This window comes from Leiobunum rupestre, chromosome 11 (genome assembly GCF_980474605.1).
Source record: "Leiobunum rupestre chromosome 11, qqLeiRupe1.1.hap1, whole genome shotgun sequence".
NCBI classification, from domain to species: Eukaryota; Metazoa; Arthropoda; class Arachnida; order Opiliones; family Sclerosomatidae; genus Leiobunum; species Leiobunum rupestre.
In genome coordinates, this window is record NC_143394.1 from 30320715 (window position 1) to 30347316 (window position 26602).

Genomic DNA, 26602 nt, shown 5'->3' on the forward strand with positions numbered 1-26602 from the left:
GATTCCGCGCAAAATATTTGGGATAAAAAGTTATAAATTAAGATAGAATTAAACAAAAGGTTAAAACCGTATTGGAAATTAGTATTTAAAAAATGGTGAAATAACTCGTAAGATAAATAAAAAGTTATTTACTTTGACGTTGGGTGGTTTACTAAGCTTATATGGACATTGAATTATAGTCCTGAGGTAGTAGTCCTAAATACGAGGGAACACACAATGTTACTTAAACATTTATACGTTTGCGGACTTAACCCGTCTAATATTTAGAGGACCTAAATGAAAAGTTACTTAATTTGTAGACGACATATTGGCCCTGTAAGTGGGACTTGCAAACTAATGAACAGAAATCTATATTGGGAAGTTGCATAGGGTTTGTATTACTTTTACAGAACGGAAATAAAATTTTCGTCTAATTAATCCAGTAAATGTAACGAATTATTTACGAAATCATAGACTTTAAAACTTCTAATCGCGCTCAGAAAGGGTATTTAAAAGTGTATAACGAAACACTTTGCTAGCGTTAAAAGTGTATAAGGAAACACTTCGGTAGCGTTAAAAGTGTATAACGAAACACTTTGCTAGCGTTAAAAGTGTATAAGGAAACACTTCGGTAGCGTTAAAAGTGTATAACGAAACACTTTGGCAGCGTTAAAAGTGTATAACGAAACACTTTGGTAGCGTTAAAAGTGTATAAGGAAACACTTCGGTAGCGTTAAAAGTGTATAACGAAACACTTTGGCAGCGTTAAAAGTGTATAACGAAACACTTAGGCCTATCGCTGGGTATTAGCCTAGCTGATTATTATTATTATTATTATTAAAATCGTTGGACGTAACAGACCGGGCATAGAGTTAAGGAGTACAGTGGGAAATAGCCGTGAACCTCCACCACGCGATAACGAAGATAATAGGCGAACCATAAGCACTCTTCCTCTTTTAAAGCTAGATTTTCAAAGGCGTTTGAAATACGAAAAATTAGAGTTTTTTCCGATGCGTGTCGGTGGTTCTATATATATATATATATATATATATATATATATATATATATATATATATATATATATATATATATATATATATATATATATATATATATATATATATATATACCAAAATATCCGTAGAGAAACTTCGGCGTACAACCCAAACCCGGCTTTTTCAAGCTAGCGGTATAGAAATAAAAAGTAGTTCCATAAAAACTTGTTGAGGTTAACGGTAATAGTAAGTGTAAGGGAGCTGTTGGCTCGCGTGGCATGAAGTGCTTGCCACCACCTTCCAACGCGGTATAACCCGACCACCTAAATTAATTATATTAAAAATCGCTATATGACTTTGGCCAAAGGTGGTGCTGATTATTGTTTTTATCATATTTGGGAGTATTCAAGAGGGGAACGATTTTTTTAAGCGGTTATTTAATACGTAATGTTAAGTTAAAAGGAACCACCTATGGACTGCATTGTAAAGGATGATAAAATTAGCGAATAAGTAGATTAGTCCATTAATACGTAATCTAGAATATTTTATATAACTTGCCGTTTACAATAATTTCCATTAATTGGTAATAGCATAAACGTCCAATTTATTTATTTTTAATTAGGCGTGGTTATTAGTTCAACCTCTTGACCTAAAAAAATCAACATTTTATATTATTGTAATTAACTTAGGGATAACAATTGTAATATGTATAGAACAGAAATACGTGAAAATAAATTATTATGTATTTCAGTTATATACGATGATAGTTTCAGTTAATAATTATATGTATGTTAATCCACTCAATAATCTAAGCTCAATTGTAGGCAGTATTTGGCTTGTTCAAATTCTATTCTAAACCACGAAATACCAAAATTTATAATTATAAACTAAATTAAATTTCAATACAATTTTAATCTACACTTCAAAAAGTGAAGTAATAAAATTAAAATAATTAGTAATCGTCACCCCACCTTACTTTCCTTAATTAGCAACGTGGAAAATAAAAATAATAATATTATTTATGCCTAGTAAACTTATAAACAGAGCCGATTTCCATACACTCCGAGTTAAACTTTGGAACGCGACCCTCCCACCTTAAACCGTACTTAATCCCCGTAAACTGGACGCGAGTCGTTTAAAGGGTGTCCTCTCACGTCGGGGAATATTAAATTACGTCCCTTATTTTTTGGGCAGTCGATATTTAGCGTTTATGTAAAGGTAATTCGGAACAAATGTCTTTTGACAGCTTTCTGTCATATAGCGCGATGTCACCACCCCCCTTCCAAGCGGGTTCCTTTACCCCCCCCCCCGCGTCGTCCAAGGTAAAAGACAAATACGAATGGTCACGCTCCGTCGTGAAAACGACAAATACAAATAATGGTGGCGAGAAATGAGCGTCGAAGAAGCGATTGGCCGGCGCTCGGCCTCCGTGATTGCCCGTGGCCGGAGCCCGCGTGATCAAGCCCCCTTTAATATTGAAGCAAAGTTGCCGTTTGACATTCGCCGTTGGCGTTGCTGGCAGACCGGCGTAATTAAGTTTTCTCTTTTAGGATCCCTGCAATATGCCGTTGATATTTTTTTTTGCTATCTGGCGTTTGTTTGTGTCCTTGTTTAAACGAATACCCGTTTCTCTTTATTTGCTTAGTAATTGTCAATTGATGTGTTATTTCGACGAAAGTTCCCGTCCCCCCGCATCTCCCCCATCTCTCTCTCTCTCGCTCTCCACTAATGAAGTTAAACGGCCATTACAAAAAGGTATAAAAATACCGACTTCGCGTTTTTGGGCCCGAATTGCAAAAGTCCGTTGTGAAATGTTATGAAATTGAATATATGTTGCTAGCGTGGGTTCCGGTAGTAGTTTAGTACCCTTATAATAGTAGTTTAACACATTAAATGGAGTATTGTAGAGCCCTTATAATAGTAGTTTAACACTTTAAAGGTAGTATTGTAGAACCCTTAAGGGAGTATTGTAGATCCCTTAAAGCAGTAGTTTATTACCTTTATAGGAGTATTTTAACACTTTTAATGGATTATTGTAGAACCCTTAAAGCAGTAGTTTAGTACCCCAAAGGGAGTAGTTTAACACTTTTAAGGGAGTATTGTAGAACCCTTAAAGCAGTAGTTTACTACCTTTATAGGAGTAGTTTAACACTTTAAAGGGAGTATTGTAGAACCCTTAAGGAAGTAGTGTAACACTCGGAAGAGAGTTGTTTAATACCCTAAAAGGAGTAGCTTTGTAACCTAAAGGGAGTAGCTAAGAGCCCTGAAGGGTGTAGTTCTACACCACAAACGGGGTAATAAAGTAACCAAAACGGAGGATAACAGAACCCCAAACAGTGTAAATAAACACCGTAAAAGAAAATGTTTTATTTAAGGTGTAGAAAATCTTTTATAAACCTGTTAAGGTGTTAAATATGGGACAAAAAACCCTTAAAATGGTTTGAAAATCAATCTTTTATTTTGAGTGAACAATGAAAAATAAAAACGTAAAAGTTTTTATAAAAAGACCGAGCGGGTAGTCACTGAAGTAATCAAGTGTATAAATCGTAGGTAAACATCACTTAAGAAAGTCACTGGAAATCACTGGAAATCACCGAAATATTGTGAGAAATTACCGAAATCAGATGTAAAAACGTTTTAATTAAAATAAAATTGTAGCCTAAAGGGGAACGGCCAAGCTTTTCCAAATATGGCCTTATTTCCGTATGAAAATATTAACAAGACGTTCAATATACTAACACGTACCTTTTTTGTCTTGTATGAGCGATTTGTGAACTAGCCTAACTTTTGAAATCGCGCAATTTAGGCTTAAGGCTCTTATAACTGGAACGCGCCGCGCGTGCAAAACATATTTTTGCGTCTTCAGCAGCGCGCGCTTTTACGTTGTTTTTCTGTGTCACCGACTTCTCACCAGGTGTCACGGCTGACGAGCGCTTTTCGATTTCCCGAATTTTTCTTTATTTTATTAAAACTTAACCACTCAATATTTTTTGATGCGGTTTTCGCCATAAATTTTAGTTTTTAATGGGCTATAGGCCTATCTAACTGGTTAAAACTTGACCGTCCCCCTTTAAATATCAAAGTGGAGCTAGTATATATACGTTCATCTTGTTTTTGGCTTAAATTACTCGCTATTTTTATACGTTATTTTTAATATCAGCGATTTGTTTGACGGCAAATCAAAGCAGTCCTTCCGAACAAAAGGGTCAATCATCGGGGAATAGAAAAAAAAGAACTTTTCGACGATAAAGAAACCGTTTTTAAACGGCGAGAGATTTAATAGTTCGACTAGATTCGCCACTGAAAGTAACGAATCCGTATCATTGTTACAGCTATAGAGTTCATTTAGACTTTCGCCATAATATTTGCTATGCTATTAGGTGCACGGAAATGTTCATTTTATTTTAATTTGAAGGAGATTGCATTTCTGACATAAAAACACCATTGATTACATTACCTTTCGGGAACGGCGAGTAATTTATGGAAAAAGAACGACTAGCGTTATTAACATTGTTATTCGCTTTGGTCGGCAAATAGGGAAAATTTGATTTATTTAAAATAGCTATCATGGCGTGGTAAATTGTAATTTGTACCAAATAGTTATCTGCCTTAAAATTATTCGTATCTTGATCGGAGAAAAATGTTAAAATTAATTGGCGATATTCGCCGTGTTTGCGGGTAAAATATTCCGTATTTCAAACGCAATTTATATTTAGTACAACTTCAAATGTAGTTAGGTTCAAAGTAAACAGGTATGTCTTGATTGAAAGCGTATTTGTATGTTAACACGAAGAAAAATTTATGGATCTAATTTAAAAATAAAATATGATATGATTTTATCTTAAGGAAAACTGAAATATGCGTAGTTTGTTGCTGAACTTGTTAGTCATCAGGAAATTAGGTGTTTTTTTATCATTTTACTTGACCCTCGTTTGCGTGTCATATGTGTCATATCTTACCGTAATTTGATGGACTTTTTTATGGTTGCAAAGAGCCAAATAATAATAATGTTAGTTTCTCCCGAAACCACGTCTTTTGAAGGACCCTCGAGTTTCGTCACGTGGACATGGTCATCGTCCTTCGTCACCCGCCGAGAACAGGAGGATGGGCGCCGAGAAGGAGGTGTCGCGCCACAGCGCTTATTCGCATCCCATCCAGCAGCACCACAGATCCGGACATCCCCCGCCTTCGACGTCATCGGCGTCGGCGGCGGTGGTGGAAACGTGCAGCGGACGCAACAACGAGGTCCGCTCGGTCATGCTGTACGGAATCCCCATCGTGTCTCTGGTCATCGACAACCAGGAGCGCCTTTGCCTGGCGCAGATTTCCAACACGCTCTTGAAGGAATTCAGCTACAACGAGATTCACAATCGGCGAGTGGCACTGGGTATTACTTGCGTGCAGTGCACCCCGGTGCAGTTGGAGTTGCTGAGAAGAGCCGGCGCCATGCCCGTGTCGTCGCGCCGATGCGGCATGATCACCAAGAGGGAGGCGGAAAGACTGTGCAAATCGTTCCTGGCCGACACCAGCCCGCCGAAGCTGCCCGACAACTTCGCCTTCGACGTGTTCCACCAGTGCGCCTGGGGCTGCCGCGGCTCGTTCGTTCCGTCGCGATACAACAGCTCCCGGGCCAAATGCTTGAAGTGCGCCTACTGCGGCCTTTTCTTCTCACCCAACAAGTTCATTTTCCATTCTCACCGATTGCCGGACTCGAAGTACGTTCAACCCGACGCGGCCAACTTCAATTCGTGGCGGAGGCACATCAAGTTGAGCGGCGGCCCGCCCGACGAGGTGATGTTCGCGTGGGAGGACGTCAAGGCCATGTTCAACGGAGGCAGCCGCAAACGCGTCTTGGCCGCCAGCCTCAACAGCTTCTCGCGCAACCAGGAATTGAAGAGACACCGGATGAACGCGGCTGCCGCCACCGCCTCGGTCGTGTCCGCCGCCCAGGAGTCGGTCGCGGACCTCCAGAACAGTTCAGGCCGCGACCTGTCGCTGCACGGCAAACCCTTATTTCCCTTAGTTCCTCTGCCGAACAAAACCTTTTCCATGTCGAGTCCCTCCGCGACGTCTTTGATCGCGCCACCCGCTTCTTTCGCGCTGTCCAAGACGATTAGCCCCAATGACATTCGACAGAACTTCGCCGAGTACATGTGGGCCGGCAAGCACCCTTTCCCGCTCCCGTACGGAGCCGTCTTGTGGCCCAGGCCTCCTCCCGGTTTGTGTCCCGCGGGACTCAGCCCTCCCGGGATGAGCCCCTCGGCCCTGAGCCCGCCCGGGTTGAGTCCGCACGGGTTGAGCCCGCACGGGTTGAGCCCGCACATGCAGGAAGGCAGCTCCGAAGACCGAACCAACGACTCCGTGTCGTCGGGGAACGTTTTTCGGGTCGGGGACGCTTCGTCGACCTCTTCTACGCCCAGAGACGGCCATCGAAGACCCTTGTCATCGTCGAGCGATGGAACCCCGTCTCTGCTGAGGGAGGAAGAGCCGGTCACCTTCGGGGAGGTCACTCATCCCTCCGCGTTTCGCCCCGTTGGAAGAATTATTCCCGGTAAGATTTTTTTTATTCTTTATTTCGAGTTGAAATTTTAAGAGATGTAGCTAAATTTCCTATACATCCAAATACCACAAACTTCCTATTTTTAATTAATTTAATTACAAAAGAGAGCCTCACGTTTATTTTGATAGAAGTGTAACATCTCATAATTAATTTAAGGGATGGGAAATTACAATTTAAAAAAGTCTTAGATTATTAAACGACCACAGAATGGATTAAAATTTCACAGTTTTCCCGGGCTAGTCAGGAGTAGGCCAATTGCAATCTATAGATATGGAAAGGGAGAATCCTACTGATATTTGGACTGCATTTTTCAAATGATTGTATTTCTCTTCAAAGTGCTAAAATCAAATACACCCAAACGATTAAATCTAGACTTAGTGAAAAATCCAGTAGAGAAACATTGTGTTTCTTGAATTTTAATCGCGAGGCTCCTATTATAATTATATCCGCGAATAATGGGATCGATACAAAATAGTTACAACTTACAAGGAGACTACCCGAGGTGATAAGCAACGATTTTATTCAAATTCGGGGGATAAGTAGACCTTTATGTAACTTGAAATTTTCCAAAAGGAAATAATTCGACGGGCTTTAGTTTTGCCATGGCAACCAAAAATGATTTTGATAACTTAAAACCTACATTTCCTTATCGAAATTAACATGGAGAAATCGCAGATTTAATGGTTTGAAAAAATTTTAAATATTAAAAAAATAAATTATATTAATAAAATTGTACATTGGGTAAATTCAGTTTAATTTGGGTAAATGCGTGTAAGTTTGTGGAAAAATAAGTAAATTAGGTAAATACAAGTAAATTTGGTTTATATTTTAAAATGAGTAAAAATGGGTATATGCATGTACATTTCGGTAATTATTTGTAAAATGGGTATATAAGATAAATGCCAGTAAATTGTCCAAATTTAAACCCAAATTAACCTAAATTTACCCAATGTACATTTTTTAAACATAATAATCAGCGATTTCTCCACGTTAATTTCCATAGAAAAAAGTAGATTTTAAGAAATCAAAAACATTTTTGGTTGCCTTTTGGGAAATTTCAAGTTACATAAAGGTCTACTTATCCCCCGAATTTAAATAAAATCGGTGAAAATCACCCCGGGTAGTCTCTTTGATTAGTATACACGGGATCAGTTTTAAGGGATAAAAAGTCAATTTTAGTGGATATAATAATGAAATTAATGAAATGAAACCTAATAAATGTCGCAGGTCGAGTGAATCGCGACTCTCCGGGTCCGTCAAGTTCGGTGGCCGGCGCTTCATCGCGCGCTTCGATCGAAGGCTGCGGCGCTGGAGAAGATTTCGTCGACGGAGACGAGGCGGAACGGCGCTTGGGAGGAGGCTCCCCGGGCGGCGACGACTCGGACTGCGGCGCGGCGGAAGGCAGCGAGCACGACGAGGTGGACGTCACCGACGTGAGCAGCGATAGCGGCGACGACCTGCCCAAATCTCGGAAAGTCAAAGAACTCAGGCAAAGCTTGGCCACCGTCGTCGCGACCGAAAGGACTTCCGATTCTCCCTCGAGACCGCAATCCGTGCCCATCAGGAAGGACTTGGACAGGGATAGTCTGCCGGTGAGTTACCAAGTGCCTTTTTTTTCTATACGCGCGATTGTTAGCGATGATAGACTGTTGATTTTACGCCATATTTTAGTACATATTTGTATATTTTCGAGATTATAATTTTGACGGTCGTAATCACCATTTAGTAGGTCATAATTGCCGTAAACAAAAGAACGCTTATTTTGGCACCCATTTTGTATATAGCCATGGAACGATTGGACCTCAGTGTTTGGATAAGAAATATCCGTTTTATTTATTTTTATCCATAACCGAAATAAAATCGTTTTATAGCCGAGAATAATATCCATAAATAAACAGTTACCGATTTTTTTTATGAATAATCGAAATTTTGGCAGTTAATAATTAATTGCCCAAACATGCATTTAATATTAGTTTTATATCCCTTTAAATTACTTTAATTTATTTTTTCTAAATATAGATGGAAAACTATATTTAAAAAAAATTAAATTAAAGAAATTTTCAATTTTATTTTAAAGAAAAAAATGAAATTAAAATATTCAGCGCCCATTCTGAAATTAGAAAGTACTAAAATTTTAAGAAATGATAAGAAAACCCTGTAAATCTCGTCCACATACAAATAAAGTTGTACTTATAAACTATTTAAAAACATGTTTTGCTAAACATACCTCCGTACCTGAGGGAAATTAGCGTTGAAAGCGTTCATTAAGAGACGTACAAAGTCTAAAGTATAGATAGAGAAGTCAAAATTCTATTTATTCAGGTTTCTGTAAAACCTGCTCTGAAATTTTACCCGTATAAAACATACTTTAACATTATTCATATTCCTATGAGAGATACGTTCTGCGGGTTAAAAAATGAAAAGGCTTAAAACTATATTTCATTAACTATACATACTTTGGAAATTTTCAACAAGTTGTTATTCGAATTCCCTCAAAGCGACTCGTCCGGGTGAACTGAAGTAATTTAAAAATCTTAAGCATCTATAAACGTTTTTAAATCGGTGTCAAAAATTCGGTGAAAATTTTGAAATATCCCACCTCGCTCTCCATTTAAAGTTTGAGCCCTCCGGCTTCGTGGTGGCCACGAGGGGGGTGTACAGAGGGGGGGGGGGGTACTAAGGCAATCCCACGTGCAATGGTGGTTACCTCGTAACGTTAATTGGCTGGATCGTCGCCTGCTTTCCTATTCATTAAAAGCGATTTTAACTTTGAAATTTTTCACGCTTTTCCTAGCTTCAAAAGCACCGCGAAATCTTTTTATACGGGTGAATTTCACCTCCCTCCTCTAGCTAAATCGTACTTGTCGCCATCTATGAGGAACTCAATTTGAAAGAGTTTCTATTTATGCTGTCTTGAAAATAGGAAATGTATGGGAAGAAAGTTTTAATATTTTTCCCAATTTTTGAGCGGAAATCCAAGCGATCCAATGAGCGGAAAAAAATCTTTTGCCCGATTTTTCGCCAAAGGTTGGATAAATTGTCGAGGGAAATTTTCAATTTTCCGCTTTTGTTGGAGCGTGTGTTTTTTGTATCCGATAGATTAAATTAATTTTTCGTTAATTAAGGCGCTTTGATGGTTCCACTTATTTAAGAAAAACTTTAATTTTTACAGAAAAATTATTAAATAGGTGTTTTTTTCTAACGAATGAAGACTAATTACCATTTATAGTTTATCGTGGTAAATAGTAAATTACTGAATTTTAATGTATAGCGATAAAGTTATTTCACAAGAGCGTGAATTATATTAATAATTAAAATATTAATGCTATTAAAATGTAATATTTAGTGTTCAATGTTACCTAAAATTAAGTTTTCAAAGTCATCGAAATCAAATTTGAAGAGATTGTACGATTTTTAGAATTCATTTATAAACGACTTTATTTTACCCTGTAATTTTTTTATTTATTAATAAGGAAATTATTATGAAATAAATTACACTTCCACTTTTATTTTTAATATACTATTTTAAATTACGCTATTAGTTTGAAACAATAACATAGATGGCGTTAGTACCGGTAACCCTGTAAATTAACTTCTCCTTGAACACCAAATAAGCGAGGATCCGACGCTTTCTCGAGAGGAAATATTTCAGAGCTGTGGCTAATACCGTAGCTCATGGAAGTAGATGTGAAGTAGCTTTCCAATGTTAGCCACTCCTTCCTACGGCTTTTGACATGCTGCTTAGTGCAGCGCTTATTTAAATACTTTTTTAGAACTACACAACGTGAACGAAAATTAGGATAAAATTTGTAATTAATCACTTTTGTAAAAAATAAGTTATCCAAAACTAATTTTACCACTTGTGCTTATGGGACATTTGTCAGCGTACTCCGCGTAATCATCGCGTACTCCCGCGTAATTTGGACACTCCGCGTAATCTTCGCGTACTCCGCGTAATATGGACACTCCGCGTAATCTTCGCGTACTCCGCGTAATATGGACACTCCGCGTAATCTTCGTGTACTTCCGCGTAATTTGGACACTCCGCGTAATCTTCGTGTACTTCCGCGTAATTTGGACACTCCGCGTAATCTTCGTGTACTTCCGCGTAATTTGGACACTCCGCGTAATCTTCGTGTACTCCGCGTAATTTGGACACTCCGCGTAATCTTCGCGTACTCCGCGTAATTTGGACACTCCGCGTAATCTTCGCGTACTCCGCGTAATTTTCGCTTTCTCGCGTAATCTTCGTGTGCTCCACGTAATTTGTACACTCTGCGTAATCTTCGTGTACTCCGCGTAATTTGGACACTCCGCGTAATCTTCGCGTACTCCGCGTAATTTTCGCTTTCTCGCGTAATCTTCGTGTACTCCGCGTAATTTGGACACTCCGCGTAATCTTCGCGTACTCCGCGTAATTTTCGCTTTCTCGCGTAATCTTCGTGTGCTCCGCGTAATTTGTACACTCTGCGTAATCTCGGTGTACTCCAAATAATTACTATACTCCGCGTAATATCGACGTACTCATTGTAATATTGGGGTAACCCTGGCGTACTCCGCATAATCTTTATGTATTCAGTATATTTACATCACGACGGATGGTATAAAAACGAAAATGATACACAAAAATTGGAGAATAAGATTCAAGAGTTATTTGATTCGGCTGAAGAAGAGAAATTCGATGTAAATAATTGTGTAGATAAACCAAAACTAGCTTCTAGGAATTATATTTCTAGGATATATATAACTTTCGGTGACCTCTTTTACGTTTTTGACCAATTTTAATCGGTTTTGACTCAACAGAAAACAATATTCATCTAATAACCGCTATCCCGAAAACGTGTTTACACAGACATTTTTTAAGAAATATGCACAAGAACAAATAGACAGTTTCCAATTGCTGTCATTAAATTGAACATAATTATAACTAAATACAATTTTTTGTAGTAATTTGAAGCTTCGAAATTTTTTAAAACTATATTAGGTAATCCGCTATTTAATTAAATACTAAACTGATAAAGTTTGTTATTTAAATCAAATAGATAATTTAAAAAAACATATTACTGCTAGTTTCGAATTGAAACTGCCCAATTCATTTTTTTAAATCTAGTTTACTTACTGCTTATTTTATCAATTTATTTCCATTTTTTTAATGCCGTTTTAGTTTTTATTACTGCCTCATTAATTCATAGCCATTTTGAAATTGAATGGATACTGATCTCGTTATACGCTATACGCTTCCCCTGCAGGCTGCACCAATAAACGCCAATCAGATTCATAAAAGACCACGTAATGCAAACGATAATCCATTAATTTATTACACCGAATTAAATTAGAATTTACTCGATAAAAATCAACAATTTAATCCAGTCGCTTTGTTATCAAATTTAATAGGATGACGTTCAAAATAAATATACGTTTCAACGTGGCAAGGTGTCGCCTGCTAATGGAGTAATTTTCTTTAAACGATTTACTAATCTCGCGCCCCCTATTTCCCCCTTTTTAGGATTCCCCCCCGCTTCTGAAAGAACATTATATCAATTTTTAATTCAATTCTCTACAGAATAGGGATGACGGGGTGATCGAATTTCTATGGAACAGCGTGCCCGAATTCATTTAGTATTAAAGGTAGAATGTCGGGGATGGTCGGGTGGCTGTGTATTTTATGGGGATGAGGCGCTCTATAATTTAATGCTTATGCTGCGCCCCTCCAATGCCCCCTCCCATGCCGCCCTCCATGCTCTTCGCGGGCGAAAGCGCCAATTGACGATTCAGAATTAGACTCGCTGAAAGAAATTCGATATACGCGGGGTTCCCGGTTTGGTCCTTTTTCAAGTTGCCGATTGGTAAGGGTACCAAAAAAATAGTTACGTAATAGACCCTAAAGTGTAACACCGTGTACCGGCCTTGTCGAGGGATAATTGGACCGGAATAAAAGTCTTACGTCATGATAGGGAATAATATTTTGAAGTCTGATTATTTTTTTAATTTTTCAATTTGACTATTTTTTAGATTTTCCAGTTTGGTAATTTTTGAAATAACATTTTTTCGTTGCTGATAATTTTTAAAATTTACTACTTTTCACATTTTTTTAAAAAATTTCTAATTTTTGAAATAACGTTTTTTCGATGCTGATAATTTTTAAAATTTACTACTTTCCATAATTTTAAAAAAAAATCTAATTTTCAAAGTTTTTAAAATTTACTACTTTTCATAGTTTTAAAAGTTTATTACTTTCCATAATTTTAAAAATTTACGACTTTTCATAATTTAAAAAATTTACGACTTTTCATAGTTTTTAAAATTTACTCCTTTTTATAATTTTAAAAATTTACTACTTTTTTAAATTTTTCTAATTTTTTAAATTTTTCTAATTTTTATAATTTTATAAATTTTAAAATTTTATCATTTTTGTCATTTCTGAAGCCTTATAATTTTATAACTCTTGTCATTTTAAAATTTGTAAATTTTAGACGTTTTGCAATTTTAATATTTTGGAAATTTTCGTATTTGAGTTTTCGAAATTTTCCTATTTGATAGTTTTTGAAATATTCCTATTTCATATTTTTAAAATTTTTTAGTCTGATAAATTTGAATACGAACATACAATTCACTTGGACTTTACGCTACAAATTCAAATGGTTTACTCGGCCCACTCTCTATTTAAGTTCATTATAGGTAGCCCAATCCAATTGTTAATTTATTTCAATAAATAATAATTGTCAAATAAACATTTATTTCGATTATGTTTTCAACACTATGAAGAAACAAACATTTATCGAAATATATTAAATATCCTTAAAAACTAATTTGGGGCAATCTAAACTTGGACCAATAAACTAATGGACCCGTATCATAGGCAAAACTTTCATTCTTCAAATCGCATAGCAATCCAGCGCTCCTACCGAGAAAAATACGAAACATTACCACCCAAAATTAACGTACTCTATAGTTGTAAGTCGAATTTTTTTTTGGAAAATTACAGAGGATTATTTTCTGGAAAATTGACCGGATTTTCCCGAAAAGAGAAAAAATTTAGGTTTTTATTCCATTCCATGATTAGCCTAATATTGTTCTCAAATTTAAATTTCGCGGAATTTTCCTCACATTTTGTCGAATCCAAAAGAAAAACTTTACTAATAATTATTAAAAACAAAAGATCTGCTACTTCATAGTTTATTTTAATTAAAATCACTCGGGAGCTTTCGGACCGAGGTCCTTCTTCAGACGCGTCTTACAGCTTTACCTCTAGACTAGTCTAGAAAAACCCCCTAAAAAGTAAAATATGTTTAAATTTTATATTTTTCCTATTTCCGGAAAATTAACAAGGTCGTGCTCAAAAAAGTTATTAAGCATATCTTCTTTTTCGAATAATCGGTTGAAAATCTTTCCAAAATCGTACACCATGTGGCGCTACAAGCCACACCGCCCTAAAAGTACCCAAAAACGCGAGTCGAGTAATTTATTTTTCCAAGTTCCAGATTGCCAACTACGAAAAATAGCAAAACGTTTGTAAAAAATTAGTGATTATTACGTATATATAAAGCGAGATAGTTTATTATACGCGGGGAAAACTGCGATGAGATATTTAAAGAGGAAAAGTCGGGCATAGTTGGCAGTGAAGGCAAATCCCTCGGGTTCCCTCTCCCTCCTCTCGGAGCGCATCTTTTCCCGCGCAATCTCCGTGGGCAGGGGGAGCTGTCGGCCGAACACCTTTTTCGAGCGTAGAGAGATCTTGGTGGCTCCCTCCCTTTTCACTCTTTTGATCGCGGGCGCGGTTCTTCAAAGATCACACGCCTCGAAGCCGACGCGTGATGACTTCATTTACAATTTGTTCGCCTCTATTACTCTATTAATATTTATTTAAGAATTCAATGATAGGCTCTCGTGGCTGGGCGAAACATCTTATTCGCGCTCACGGTTTAGGTCTCTACTCTCCATTCTCATCAAGTTTGCCTTCTACGCTTCAAGGATGGTTTGGTTGAGCTGAAATTATACGCGTATCATTTGCATTCGGCTGATGATGTTGGTACAATCCTCAAAAGATTTTTTCCGTTTTTGATGTAGCCGATACTTTTACAGATTTATAAAATTTATACGTCATTTATTTCAATTTAAAAAATTTTAATCAAAGTTTTTAAAATTAAACAGTAGGCGCTTTGAAAACGTTTTCCAAAATTGAAATAAACCTCAATGTGTAATTAAAGGGGAACGGCCCAGCTTTTCCAAATATGGCAAAAGATTAACAAGATGTTCAATATACTAACACGTACCTTTTTTGTCTTGAAAAAATAGCTTTTGGCCCAAAAAGTTTAAACGAAAAATAACGCCAGGTGTTTGGGTTTGAATTTTCGCCGCCATCTTAGGGGCTGCCGCCAGCGCCCTTAACCCCGTATGAGCGATTTGCGAACTATCCTAACTTTTAAAATCGCGCAATTTAGGCTTAAGTCTCTTATAACTGGAACGCGCCGCGCGTACAGAACATATTTTTTGCGTCTTCAGCAGCGCGTGCTTTTACGTTGTTTTTCTTTCTCACCGACTTCTCACCAGGTGTCGCGGCGGACGCGCGCTTTACGATTTCCCGAAAGTTCTTTATTTTATTAAAAATTAACCAATAAAAATTTTTTGATGCGGTTTTCGCCATAAATTTTAGTTTTTAACGGGCTATAGGGCTATCTAACTGGTTAAAGCTTGACCGTTCCCCTTTAAAAACGTTTTTCAAAATTGAAATTGCAATTCTTCTATTTACTATAGTTTTAAAACCACGGACAATAATAAATTTAGGTTAGGAGGGAAATTACCAAATCATAAACTTTTTTATTTATACTTTTTATCTATAAATGAAATCAGGAATCCATACCTCTACTTGGAATGCTTATCCTGGCGTACCGCGATATGGTAAGATCACTCTGACGGCTTTGGCCCCGCCTACGAGAGAAAAAATACACTCTCACGTTGTTGTTTGTTAAGTTAACATAGTGACGTCAACAAAACCGCCCGCCACATCAAGACGAAAATCTGCCACGATAAGCATTCCAAGTGGAGGTATGGATTCCTGAAAAAATATATTGTTTTAAAATCACGCGAAATGTAAATCGTTTAATATAGTTTCTTAACGTAAAACAATGAAAGCAAATTTGGCGTACGGGATTTTGAATCTCAATGTTATTTCAGAAATCAGAAACTGATTTTGGTATTTCGGAGCACGATTTTCGTGTTGATTTCTGGTTTTTCGGGCTAATTTTGAGATTATGGAACTGATTTTGGCTCAGATTTCACAATTTACAAATTGATTTCTAAAATTATTTTTCTCTAGTTGATTTTAGTTTTTACAAATTGATTTCTAAAATTATTTTTCTCTGGTTGATTTCTGGTTTTACAAATTAATTTCTAAAATTATTTTTCTCTAGTTGATTTTTATTTTTACAAATTGATTTAGAGTGTAAGGGATTTGTACGAATGAAAATCGAAACGTCGAAAATCATAACCATATTGGCTGCTATCTCGGTTCGATCTGATTAGTCGTATCTCATCCACAGCGCGCGGCACTACACTGGCTCGTAACGTGATCCGCTCCACCCGATAACAAAGTTCCTCCGGGACTCTTCTAACATCACGAACAAACGACCGCGCCAGATTGTAATCAGTATATAGTTCCCCTAATCCTCTAGCCACCGGTACACCTCCCAGCAATCTATAGGGAGGCCTACCCCCTCTTTGTACCCGCAGTCGGGTAACCATCTCGCGCCCTTTTGAACGGTGCACCGCGGGAGAGCCGCGCCGCTACAAAGGCGTAAACTATACTTCCGCGAAATCCCCGCGGAATTCGATTCGCCGGTACTCAGGGGGCATAAAAGTCTGAAAGAAAGATAGATGCTAGAACGGCTCTTTATCGACGGAGAGACCCACGCTACATCTCGACGCGAAAATGTTCTAACTCGAAAAAGCTCGTTTTTATCTTTCTTTCTAAGTTATGGCTTTGGGATTTTACTATTTTAAGAAATAGGGAAGTTATTGTATTTAAAGAATTTCAGTGGACAAATTTGTCAATTTTAGAAGGTCAAAATATCCGTGTTTAAAGTTGTTATTTTTTATCTTAAGGTTTTATGATATTTCCTAAAAAAAATTTCGAAGTCAAAATTGTAAAATTCCTAAGATCGCCCAATTAGCCACCCTGAATTTATAAGTACGCCACTGTAAAAAGTGGATAATTGTACGTTTTTGAGGAGTTAGTGCTAATAAGAGCGTTATTCTATTCAGAAAATGTAAATAATCTTCGAGAGTATAAAAATCTGTACACCTTGGTTAATCCTAAATATCAGAAGAAAATAGGGGGAAGTACGCTTCTAGTCAGCTTTGGAAAGGCGTCACTTTTCACGAATTTTCGCGCCAAAACGGTTTGGCGGGAAATCGCGGATGAATACATCGTTTAAAAAATCAATTTTTCTTAAATAGAACAATTGTAACATAATGTCCTTCTCATTCTCTGCTAATTGAGCTAAGGCGTATTTGCTTTCGTCGTTTATAGCCCAGTTGAATCAAAACAAAAGTGGAACTCCTTTTTCAGTTTGGTTTATTATGCGTAAAAAGGCATTTTCGTGGGTCACACGACGACTTCTATGGCTCAAAGCTACAGATACGTACTTCCCCTATTTTCTTCTGGAAATATTTAATCAGCTGAGTAATCACTGTAATACATTCAAATATCTGTACAGGGACTGATCGTCCCTTCGATATTTTTATATTGGAAAAAATTATTGATATTATATGTATGGAAACTTGAAATTTTAAATAATAATTTTTTAGTTTTAACTGTACGTTATAAAAACACTAACGATTTCGATTCTAAAAATTAATCTATTTTCTAACTATAACGTATATATTTCAATTCTACAAATTAATCTATTTTCTAACTATAACGTATATATTTCAATTCTACAAATTAATCTATTTTCTAACTGTAACGTATAAATTTCGATTCTAGAAATCAATTTATTTTCTAACTGTAACATATAGAAATTAATCTATTTTCTAACTGTAACATATATATTTCGATTCTAGAAATCCATCTATTTTCTAACTGTAACTTTTATATTTCGATTATAGAAATTAATCTATTTTCTAACTGTAACTTTTATATTTCGATTATAGAAATCCATCTCTTTTCTAACTGTAACGTATAAATTTCGATTCTACAAATTAATCTATTTTCTAACTGTAACTTTTATATTTCGATTATAGAAATCCATCTCTTTTCTAACTGTAACGTATTTATTTCGATTCTAGAAATCAATCTACTTTCTAACTGTAAGGTATAAATTTCGTTTCTACAAATTGATCTATTTTCTAACTGTAACTTTTATATTTCGATTCTAGAAATTAATCGATTTTCTAATCTGAACAAGAACGTGTATCTGATTTTCTACGAAAACACGAGTTACCGCGTGATTGCATTGAAACGCGGCTAGCTCTTTTCTCTCGTCCGTGCGTGTTCCCGCTTATATTAAAATGACGGCACCACTTTTAAAGGCATTACGTCTGTGAGCGGAACGTTTACGCTTTATTTCCGAAATCAATTGGAGAGGGCCTCATCCCGACGCGCGACACCTTCCGCGGAGAGGACCCCTCCGGAGATAAATTGGGTGCGGGGGAAGCGGCCCTCGGAAACAGTTATATCTTCATTGTTCCCTTTCACGGACCCTATTTTTACGGGGACTCTAGCGTCGCGGGTGGGAGTAAGTGTTACTGCCTTTGAAATAAAATTAGTCTCGCTTAGTTCCTTACCTTTCCAGGTGTGGGCTTATCAAGTTTATCACGTTGATTGATTTTTAATGGGGATCAAGGTTTTAGCTCTTTCTCGAAATTACGGTATTTTGCGTTTCGCGAGGAAATATCGGCCGTGGCGCCTGTAAAAGTGTTCCACACGCGTTACGCCCGTGTCCAAGGTGAAGTAATCCAACTGCAATATGATCAAATTTCAAATGATAATTATACTTGTTAAAAAAGGGGGAAACAACGATGTTTAAAAGTGCGCGGGAAAATGGTTTTATTTTAAAAACAATTTAAAATTTATACACGACTAGTTTCGGCCACGTTATAAAAAAACTTTTATTCTAAAAAATTACTGTGACCGAACTTATAAATAAGAGATGTAAGGATGAACGGGTCAATCCCCCTGATGACGGAGCGATAACGCGTCCAAAACTAGTCGGGTATAAATTTTAAATTGTTTTTAAAATAAAACCATTTTCTCGCGCACTTTTAAACATCGTTGTATTCCCCCTTTTTTAACAAGTAATTTTGTGCAAATAAAACCAACTAAATATGATAATTATAATTTAAAGAATTTAATTAAAATTCGAAAGAAATATTAAATTTAATAATGGGATTATAAATATTTTATATCTAGCTGATTTTTATTTGTTAAATTAATTTATAATTACAAATAGCAAAGAAATCTTTACTCGCAAATTAACGTTAATCGAACCCAATTTAATAACTTTAGTCCTTAATTTAATTAAAATTCGAAATAAATATTAAATTTAATAATGGGATTATAAATATTTTATATCTAGCTGATTTTTATTTGTTAAATTAATTTATAATTACAAATAGCAAAGAAATCTTTACCCGCAAATTAACGTTAACCGAACCAAATTTAATAACTTTAGTCCTTAATCGCTTCAACAAAATATCTAGCTGATTTTAATTTGTTAAATTAATTTCTAATTACAAATAGCAAATCTTTACACGCAAATTAACGTTAATCAAACCCAATTTAATAACTTTAGTCCTTAATCGCTTCAACAAAATATCTAGCTGATTTTAATTTGTTAAATTAATTTCTAATTACAAATAGCAAATCTTTACCCGCAAATTAACGTTAACCGAACCAAATTTAATAACTTTAGTCCTTAATCGCTTCAACAAAATATCTATCTGATTTTAATTTGTTAAATTAATTTCTAATTACAAATACCAAAGAAACCCTTACCCCAAAATTAACGTTAATCGAACCAAATTTAATAACTTTAGTCTTTAATCACTTCAACAAAAAAATCTTTTAGTTTTTGAACGTTAAGCGCAATACCTTGTAAAACGTACTTTTTAAATTTTACACAAATTATTCCCTAATTTATCTATCGACATTAGCTCTATTGAGCGATCAGCTTTTGAAAGAAGCTTTGGGGGAACGAAAGAGAGGGGGGAGATAATGTTCGATAATAAGTTAACCCAAATAGTCTTTATTGATTAAGCTCGCAGTCCGTTACACCCATGTTCCCGATCGAGGATAAAATATATCAAAGCCTTTAATAAGTCTCTCCCATTATCGAAAATGAACCTTTCCGGCGACGACTGGGACGCTGGCCTCCTCAAATTTCTCGCCGCTTCAATAGGTTTTAGAATAACATTATGGCCCTTTTATATATAGAGATACGACCCTCTCGGAAGTCATCCGCCATCTCAATCGGGCCTAGATAGGCAACGACCGTACCCCGTCCTCCGCTTTCGACAACGCTTTAAGATGACCCTCGGGATATATTTTTATCCTACGCGGGCCAAAGACCTAAAATTACGGCTTGTCTACCTGAGTAAATCGTACGGGCCACCTTAGCTTTCTTTTGGGGGTCCGTTCTTTTTCGGTATACGGACCCGTCGCGGTACTTTAAGTACCTTCTTTGACGCTCGTCACTTGGAAAGAGAGGAAGGGACACACACTCTGGCGTTCGGGGCCAATGGACATCGTGACGTGCTCGCTGTACTTAATGAAGTCCATCGGCCGTTAGCGGTCTATTAGTTAATGGTATTCTCGGGGCTCGGATCATCCTCTTCGCGATAGGGCGACGGTGTGGCTGGCCAAAAAACGGATTCAGCCCACCCTCTACCATCTATTAGAGATTTTACCCCGGCGTTCGCTGGATAGTTTTTAGTCAACGTTAAGCCTTCCCGTCGTAAGGAATCCTCGTTGGGCGGAAGACGTGTTCTCGCCGAATAGAACGAATCCGCCTCGGACACGACGCGCGTGTGTTTATGGGTTACGCCGAGCGGACTATGCAGATTTAAGCGCGAGGCGACGTGACGTCCGCTGATGAAGATGTAATGAAGTCGCTACGAAACCACGTTTTACATATTCGCGTACCAGCCTGCCCGCTACGATACGCCTTAATTTAAAAACGGGTGCCCATATATCAGAAAACCCTTCTCTCTCTCGAAGGGAGCTTCCAAATCTAGGGTTGATTGAAAATAAAACTTCGCGGATATAACGTTTTTCTTCGTACCTGTTTCATTTTTGCTCAAATTTCTTTTCGTTGGAAATCTGTCACTCGAACCTTTTCCACGAGTTGAGTATCCAATCCGTGTTAGAATGTCTGAGGAAAAATATGGAGATCCTTATTTTTATTGTAGAAAGGGGCGTGGTTTACAGCTGAGATTTCGCTCGCGATGGTGGTCAGTCAATCATTTGATGTAGTTGAAGCCCCACCCATTTCTCCAGACGGTAATGGATTCTTAGACATTTTAGTATATTATACGTCACCAAAACTTTTTCCAATAGGTGAAACTATAAAGTAAATTTGGTCTTAACCAACTTGTTTAAATGGGAAAACAAAATCACGTGACTACCATTTCAAAGCCAACTTCGATTCGGTAACTCGTGTTCATAGTTGGTCGTGCGACGGTAAAGAAAAAAATTATTCCTTCCAGATACTGCAGACAGCTAATTAACTTACCCCTTTCTATTACAAAAGGTTTTAAATAATAATAATAATAAGTTAATTTAGATGAATTGATCAAAATTTAAACCGCCATATTAGCAAAATAAATAGTTCGTATTTCTTAAGATAGATGGCGCTGCAGCTCTACACAAAGTCACGTGACTACCATCTTTTCACCCCCCTTGGACTTTATAGTTTCGTTTATTGAACAAAAAAAGATTACCAGCACGCTGGCCATAGCCAAAGGTACAGCGTGACGTCATACTGCCAAGTCCTTATTTAAAAAGTATACAAGCTTTCAAATGACGTTAGTGCCATCTGGTGAGATTTTATAGTAGCTCAATTGACATATCTCGAAATTAAATTTTTGATAATAATTAGCTACGCTCATTCCCAAGACACGCCTATAGCCTTAATTAGTCATCGAACGACTTTGAAACCCAATATTCCGGATGGCCAGGTTATGTTGTATTAGGAGGATGGTGGCAAGCCATTCATGCCACGCGAACCAACACCAACTTTAACTATTACTGTAAGCGTTTTAATAGATGCGCATTTTAAAATCAGTCAATTCTAAAGGCCTATTAAGATTTCAATGGATTTATATGCTAAAATATTAAGATTGTTGTTTACGGTAAAGAAAAATTTACGTCTTACCGTATTTTTCCAACTTTCTTTCATGTCCCAAAAGCCCTAATAATCCGATTTTCTACCTTACTTAGAGGCCACGCAGGGTTCGTACAAAATTTCCAGAATTAAATTCCCTGACATTTCCAGTTTTTCCCGGACCAAATTGCCAAATTTTCCCGTACCATTTTTGTAGAATAAATGAATGGTTCGAGGCAAAATCTTGAAAAATATTTATTATGTACATATTTCAAAAATTTATTTGCCTGAATTTTTTGGGGTCATTTTAAAATTCCCTTACTTATTTGGACCATTTTAAAATTCCCTTACTTATTTGGACCATTTTAAAATTCCCTTACTTATTTGGCCCATTTTAAAATTCCCTTACTTATTTGGACCATTTTCAAATTCCCTTACTTATTTGGACCATTTTAAAATTCCCTTACTTATTTGGACCATTTTAAAATTCCCTTACTTATTTGGACCATTTTCAAATTCCCTTACGTATTTGGACCATTTTCAATTTCCCTTACTTATTTGGACCATTTTCAAATTCCCTTACGTATTTGGACCATTTTCAATTTCCCTTACTTATTTGGACCATTTTCAAATTCCCTTACTTATTTGGACCATTTTAAAATTCCCTTACTTATTTGGACCATTTTAAAATTCCCTTACTTATTTGGCCCATTTTCAAATTCCCTTACTTATTTGGACCATTTTCAAATTCCCTTACTTATTTGGACCATTTTCAAATTCCCTTACTTATTTGGACCATTTTCAAATTCCCTTACTTATTTGGACCATTTTAAAATTCCCTTACTTATTTGGACCATTTTAAAATTCCCTTACTTATTTGGCCCATTTTCAAATTCCCTTACTTATTTGGACCATTTTAAAATTCCCTTACTTATTTGGCCCATTTTCAAATTCCCTTACTTATTTGGACCATTTTCAATTTCCCTTACTTATTTGGACCATTTTCAAATTCCCTTACTTATTTGGACCATTTTCAAATTCCCTTACTTATTTGGACCATTTTAAAATTCCCTTACTTATTTGGACCATTTTCAATTTCCCTTACTTATTTGGACCATTTTCAAATTCCCTTACTTATTTGGACCATTTTCAAATTCCCTTACTTATTTGGACCATTTTAAAATTCCCTTACTTATTTGGACCATTTTAAAATTCCCTTACTTATTTGGCCCATTTTCAAATTCCCTTACTTATTTGGACCATTTTCAAATTCCCTTACTTATTTGGACCATTTTCAAATTCCCTTACTTATTTGGACCATTTTCAAATTCCCTTACTTATTTGGACCATTTTAAAATTCCCTTACTTATTTGGACCATTTTAAAATTCCCTTACTTATTTGGCCCATTTTCAAATTCCCTTACTTATTTGGACCATTTTAAAATTCCCTTACTTATTTGGCCCATTTTCAAATTCCCTTACTTATTTGGACCATTTTCAATTTCCCTTACTTATTTGGACCATTTTCAAATTCCCTTACTTATTTGGACCATTTTCAAATTCCCTTACTTATTTGGACCATTTTAAAATTCCCTTACTTATTTGGACCATTTTCAATTTCCCTTACTTATTTGGACCATTTTCAAATTCCCTTACTTATTTGGACCATTTTCAAATTCCCTTACTTATTTGGACCATTTTAAAATTCCCTTACTTATTTGGACCATTTTAAAATTCCCTTACTTATTTGGCCCATTTTCAAATTCCCTTACTTATTTGGACCATTTTCAAATTCCCTTACTTATTTGGACCATTTTCAAATTCCCTTACTTATTTGGACCATTTTCAAATTCCCTTACTTATTTGGACCATTTTAAAATTCCCTTACTTATTTGGACCATTTTAAAATTCCCTTACTTATTTGGCCCATTTTCAAATTCCCTTACTTATTTGGACCATTTTAAAATTCCCTTACTTATTTGGCCCATTTTCAAATTCCCTTACTTATTTGGACCATTTTCAATTTCCCTTACTTATTTGGACCATTTTCAAATTCCCTTACTTATTTGGACCATTTTCAAATTCCCTTACTTATTTGGACCATTTTAAAATTCCCTTACTTATTTGGACCATTTTCAATTTCCCTTACTTATTTGGACCATTTTCAAATTCCCTTACTTATTTGGACCATTTTCAAATTCCCTTACTTATTTGGACCATTTTAAAATTCCCTTACTTATTTGGACCATTTTAAAATTCCCTTACTTATTTGGCCCATTTTCAAATTCCCTTACTTATTTAGACCATTTTCAAATTCCCTTACTTATTTGGACCATTTTCAAATTCCCTTACGTATTTGGACCATTTTCAATTTCCCTTACTTATTTGGACCATTTTCAAATTCCCTTACTTATTTGGACCATTTTCAAATTCCCTTACTTATTTGGACCATTTTCAAATTCCCTTACTTATTTAGACCATTTTCAAATTCCCTTACTTATTTGGACCATTTTCAAATTCCCTTACGTATTTGGACCATTTTCAAATTCCCTTACTTATTTGGACCATTTTCAAATTCCCTTACTTATTTGGACCATTTTCAAATTCCCTTACTTATTTGGACCATTTTAAAATTCCCTTACTTATTTGGACCATTTTCAATTTCCCTTACTTATTTGGACCATTTTCAAATTCCCTTACTTATTTGGACCATTTTCAAATTCCCTTACTTATTTGGACCATTTTAAAATTCCCTTACTTATTTGGACCATTTTAAAATTCCCTTACTTATTTGGCCCATTTTCAAATTCCCTTACTTATTTGGACCATTTTCAAATTCCCTTACTTATTTGGACCATTTTCAAATTCCCTTACTTATTTGGACCATTTTCAAATTCCCTTACTTATTTGGACCATTTTAAAATTCCCTTACTTATTTGGACCATTTTAAAATTCCCTTACTTATTTGGCCCATTTTCAAATTCCCTTACTTATTTGGACCATTTTAAAATTCCCTTACTTATTTGGCCCATTTTCAAATTCCCTTACTTATTTGGACCATTTTCAATTTCCCTTACTTATTTGGACCATTTTCAAATTCCCTTACTTATTTGGACCATTTTCAAATTCCCTTACTTATTTGGACCATTTTAAAATTCCCTTACTTATTTGGACCATTTTCAATTTCCCTTACTTATTTGGACCATTTTCAAATTCCCTTACTTATTTGGACCATTTTCAAATTCCCTTACTTATTTGGACCATTTTAAAATTCCCTTACTTATTTGGACCATTTTAAAATTCCCTTACTTATTTGGCCCATTTTCAAATTCCCTTACTTATTTAGACCATTTTCAAATTCCCTTACTTATTTGGACCATTTTCAAATTCCCTTACGTATTTGGACCATTTTCAATTTCCCTTACTTATTTGGACCATTTTCAAATTCCCTTACTTATTTGGACCATTTTCAAATTCCCTTACTTATTTGGACCATTTTCAAATTCCCTTACTTATTTAGACCATTTTCAAATTCCCTTACTTATTTGGACCATTTTCAAATTCCCTTACGTATTTGGACCATTTTCAAATTCCCTTACTTATTTGGACCATTTTCAAATTCCCTTACTTATTTGGACCATTTTCAAATTCCCTTACTTATTTGGACCATTTTAAAATTCCCTTACTTATTTGGACCATTTTCAATTCCCTGATTTTTCCCGGTTTTCAAGGTCGTGTACGAACCCTGCCATGGTACAGGGATAGGGACATCATGACCGTCAGTAATCAGCAGCGACGATCGGAAAAAAATTCCTGTGGGGGCCCAGGTCATTTTTTAATTCAAAAATGTATATACATAAAATACCTAAACTCAGAAAGTACCATAGCCCCAGGCGGCTTAAGATATAGTTCGATATGCATTTTGGAAATTAATACATTCATGGTAATATTAGTTCCACATCAACATAGAAATATAATTAATTACCCAATATCTGGGTCCGTATTTTTCCCAAATTGAAATTGTGACCGCGAATCCTTATTATTTCATATTAATTGACGTATTATTTCTATTTATCCTTTTAACGCCTTCAGATAAATATAATGCCCAAATGTGGTCTTAATTCTAATACCTCATCCTGCAATGAATTCATTGATAAATAAATTTAAGAAAAATCTCTGTGAACGTTGATCATTAAGCCTTTGTTAGCCGCATGCATTACGGAGGTATTTTATGCTGTCTAGATCATTGAGTTGGGAATAAATAGAGGTACAACTAAAACTGGCTGGCGCGGGACCAATTTCGTTCAATAAGGAGACTATATCAACTATATCGTTATACCGTGGCGGCATCTGTCTCTAGTGGTGGCAACTATATTGCAATTGAATTTTTTCGCGAATCTGATGCGAAATTGAAATGTATGATTACTCGTAACAAACAAACCTTTGAAGTTGTTTAAAAATAATTTTATTCTGTCAACACGATCCTTTTAAACTCAAGTTACGGTGAGTTAGCTAATAATTATTTATTTTTAGACATATAACTTTAAAAAATATAGAAGGCGCTACCGCCTAATTATAAAAATGAATTTCGTACAGTTTTATCAGAACCGGTCCCGTGTAACCATGGCAACCGAAATCGTAATTGTAATTCTAGCAGTATTATTCCAAATTCAATGGTCTAGATAATTGGTTAAAACAGGGTACACGACGACGCGATTTTCTGTTTGGACGATTCCATCGAAATAAAT

The 26602-nt window shown here is 36.0% G+C and overlaps 1 protein-coding gene across 1 annotated transcript in view; it reads left to right on the top strand.

Annotated features, from left to right (window-relative positions):
* fuss (SKI family transcriptional corepressor fussel) overlaps nt 1-26602 on the top strand; it is a 49200-nt gene that overhangs the window by 887 nt on the left and 21711 nt on the right. The window contains exons 2-3 of the mRNA XM_090162270.1: nt 4989-6525; nt 7762-8126. Coding sequence (XP_090018396.1) covers nt 5079-6525; nt 7762-8126 — 1812 coding nt within the window. The 5' untranslated portion in view covers nt 4989-5078. The remainder of the gene's footprint in view (nt 1-4988; nt 6526-7761; nt 8127-26602) is intronic.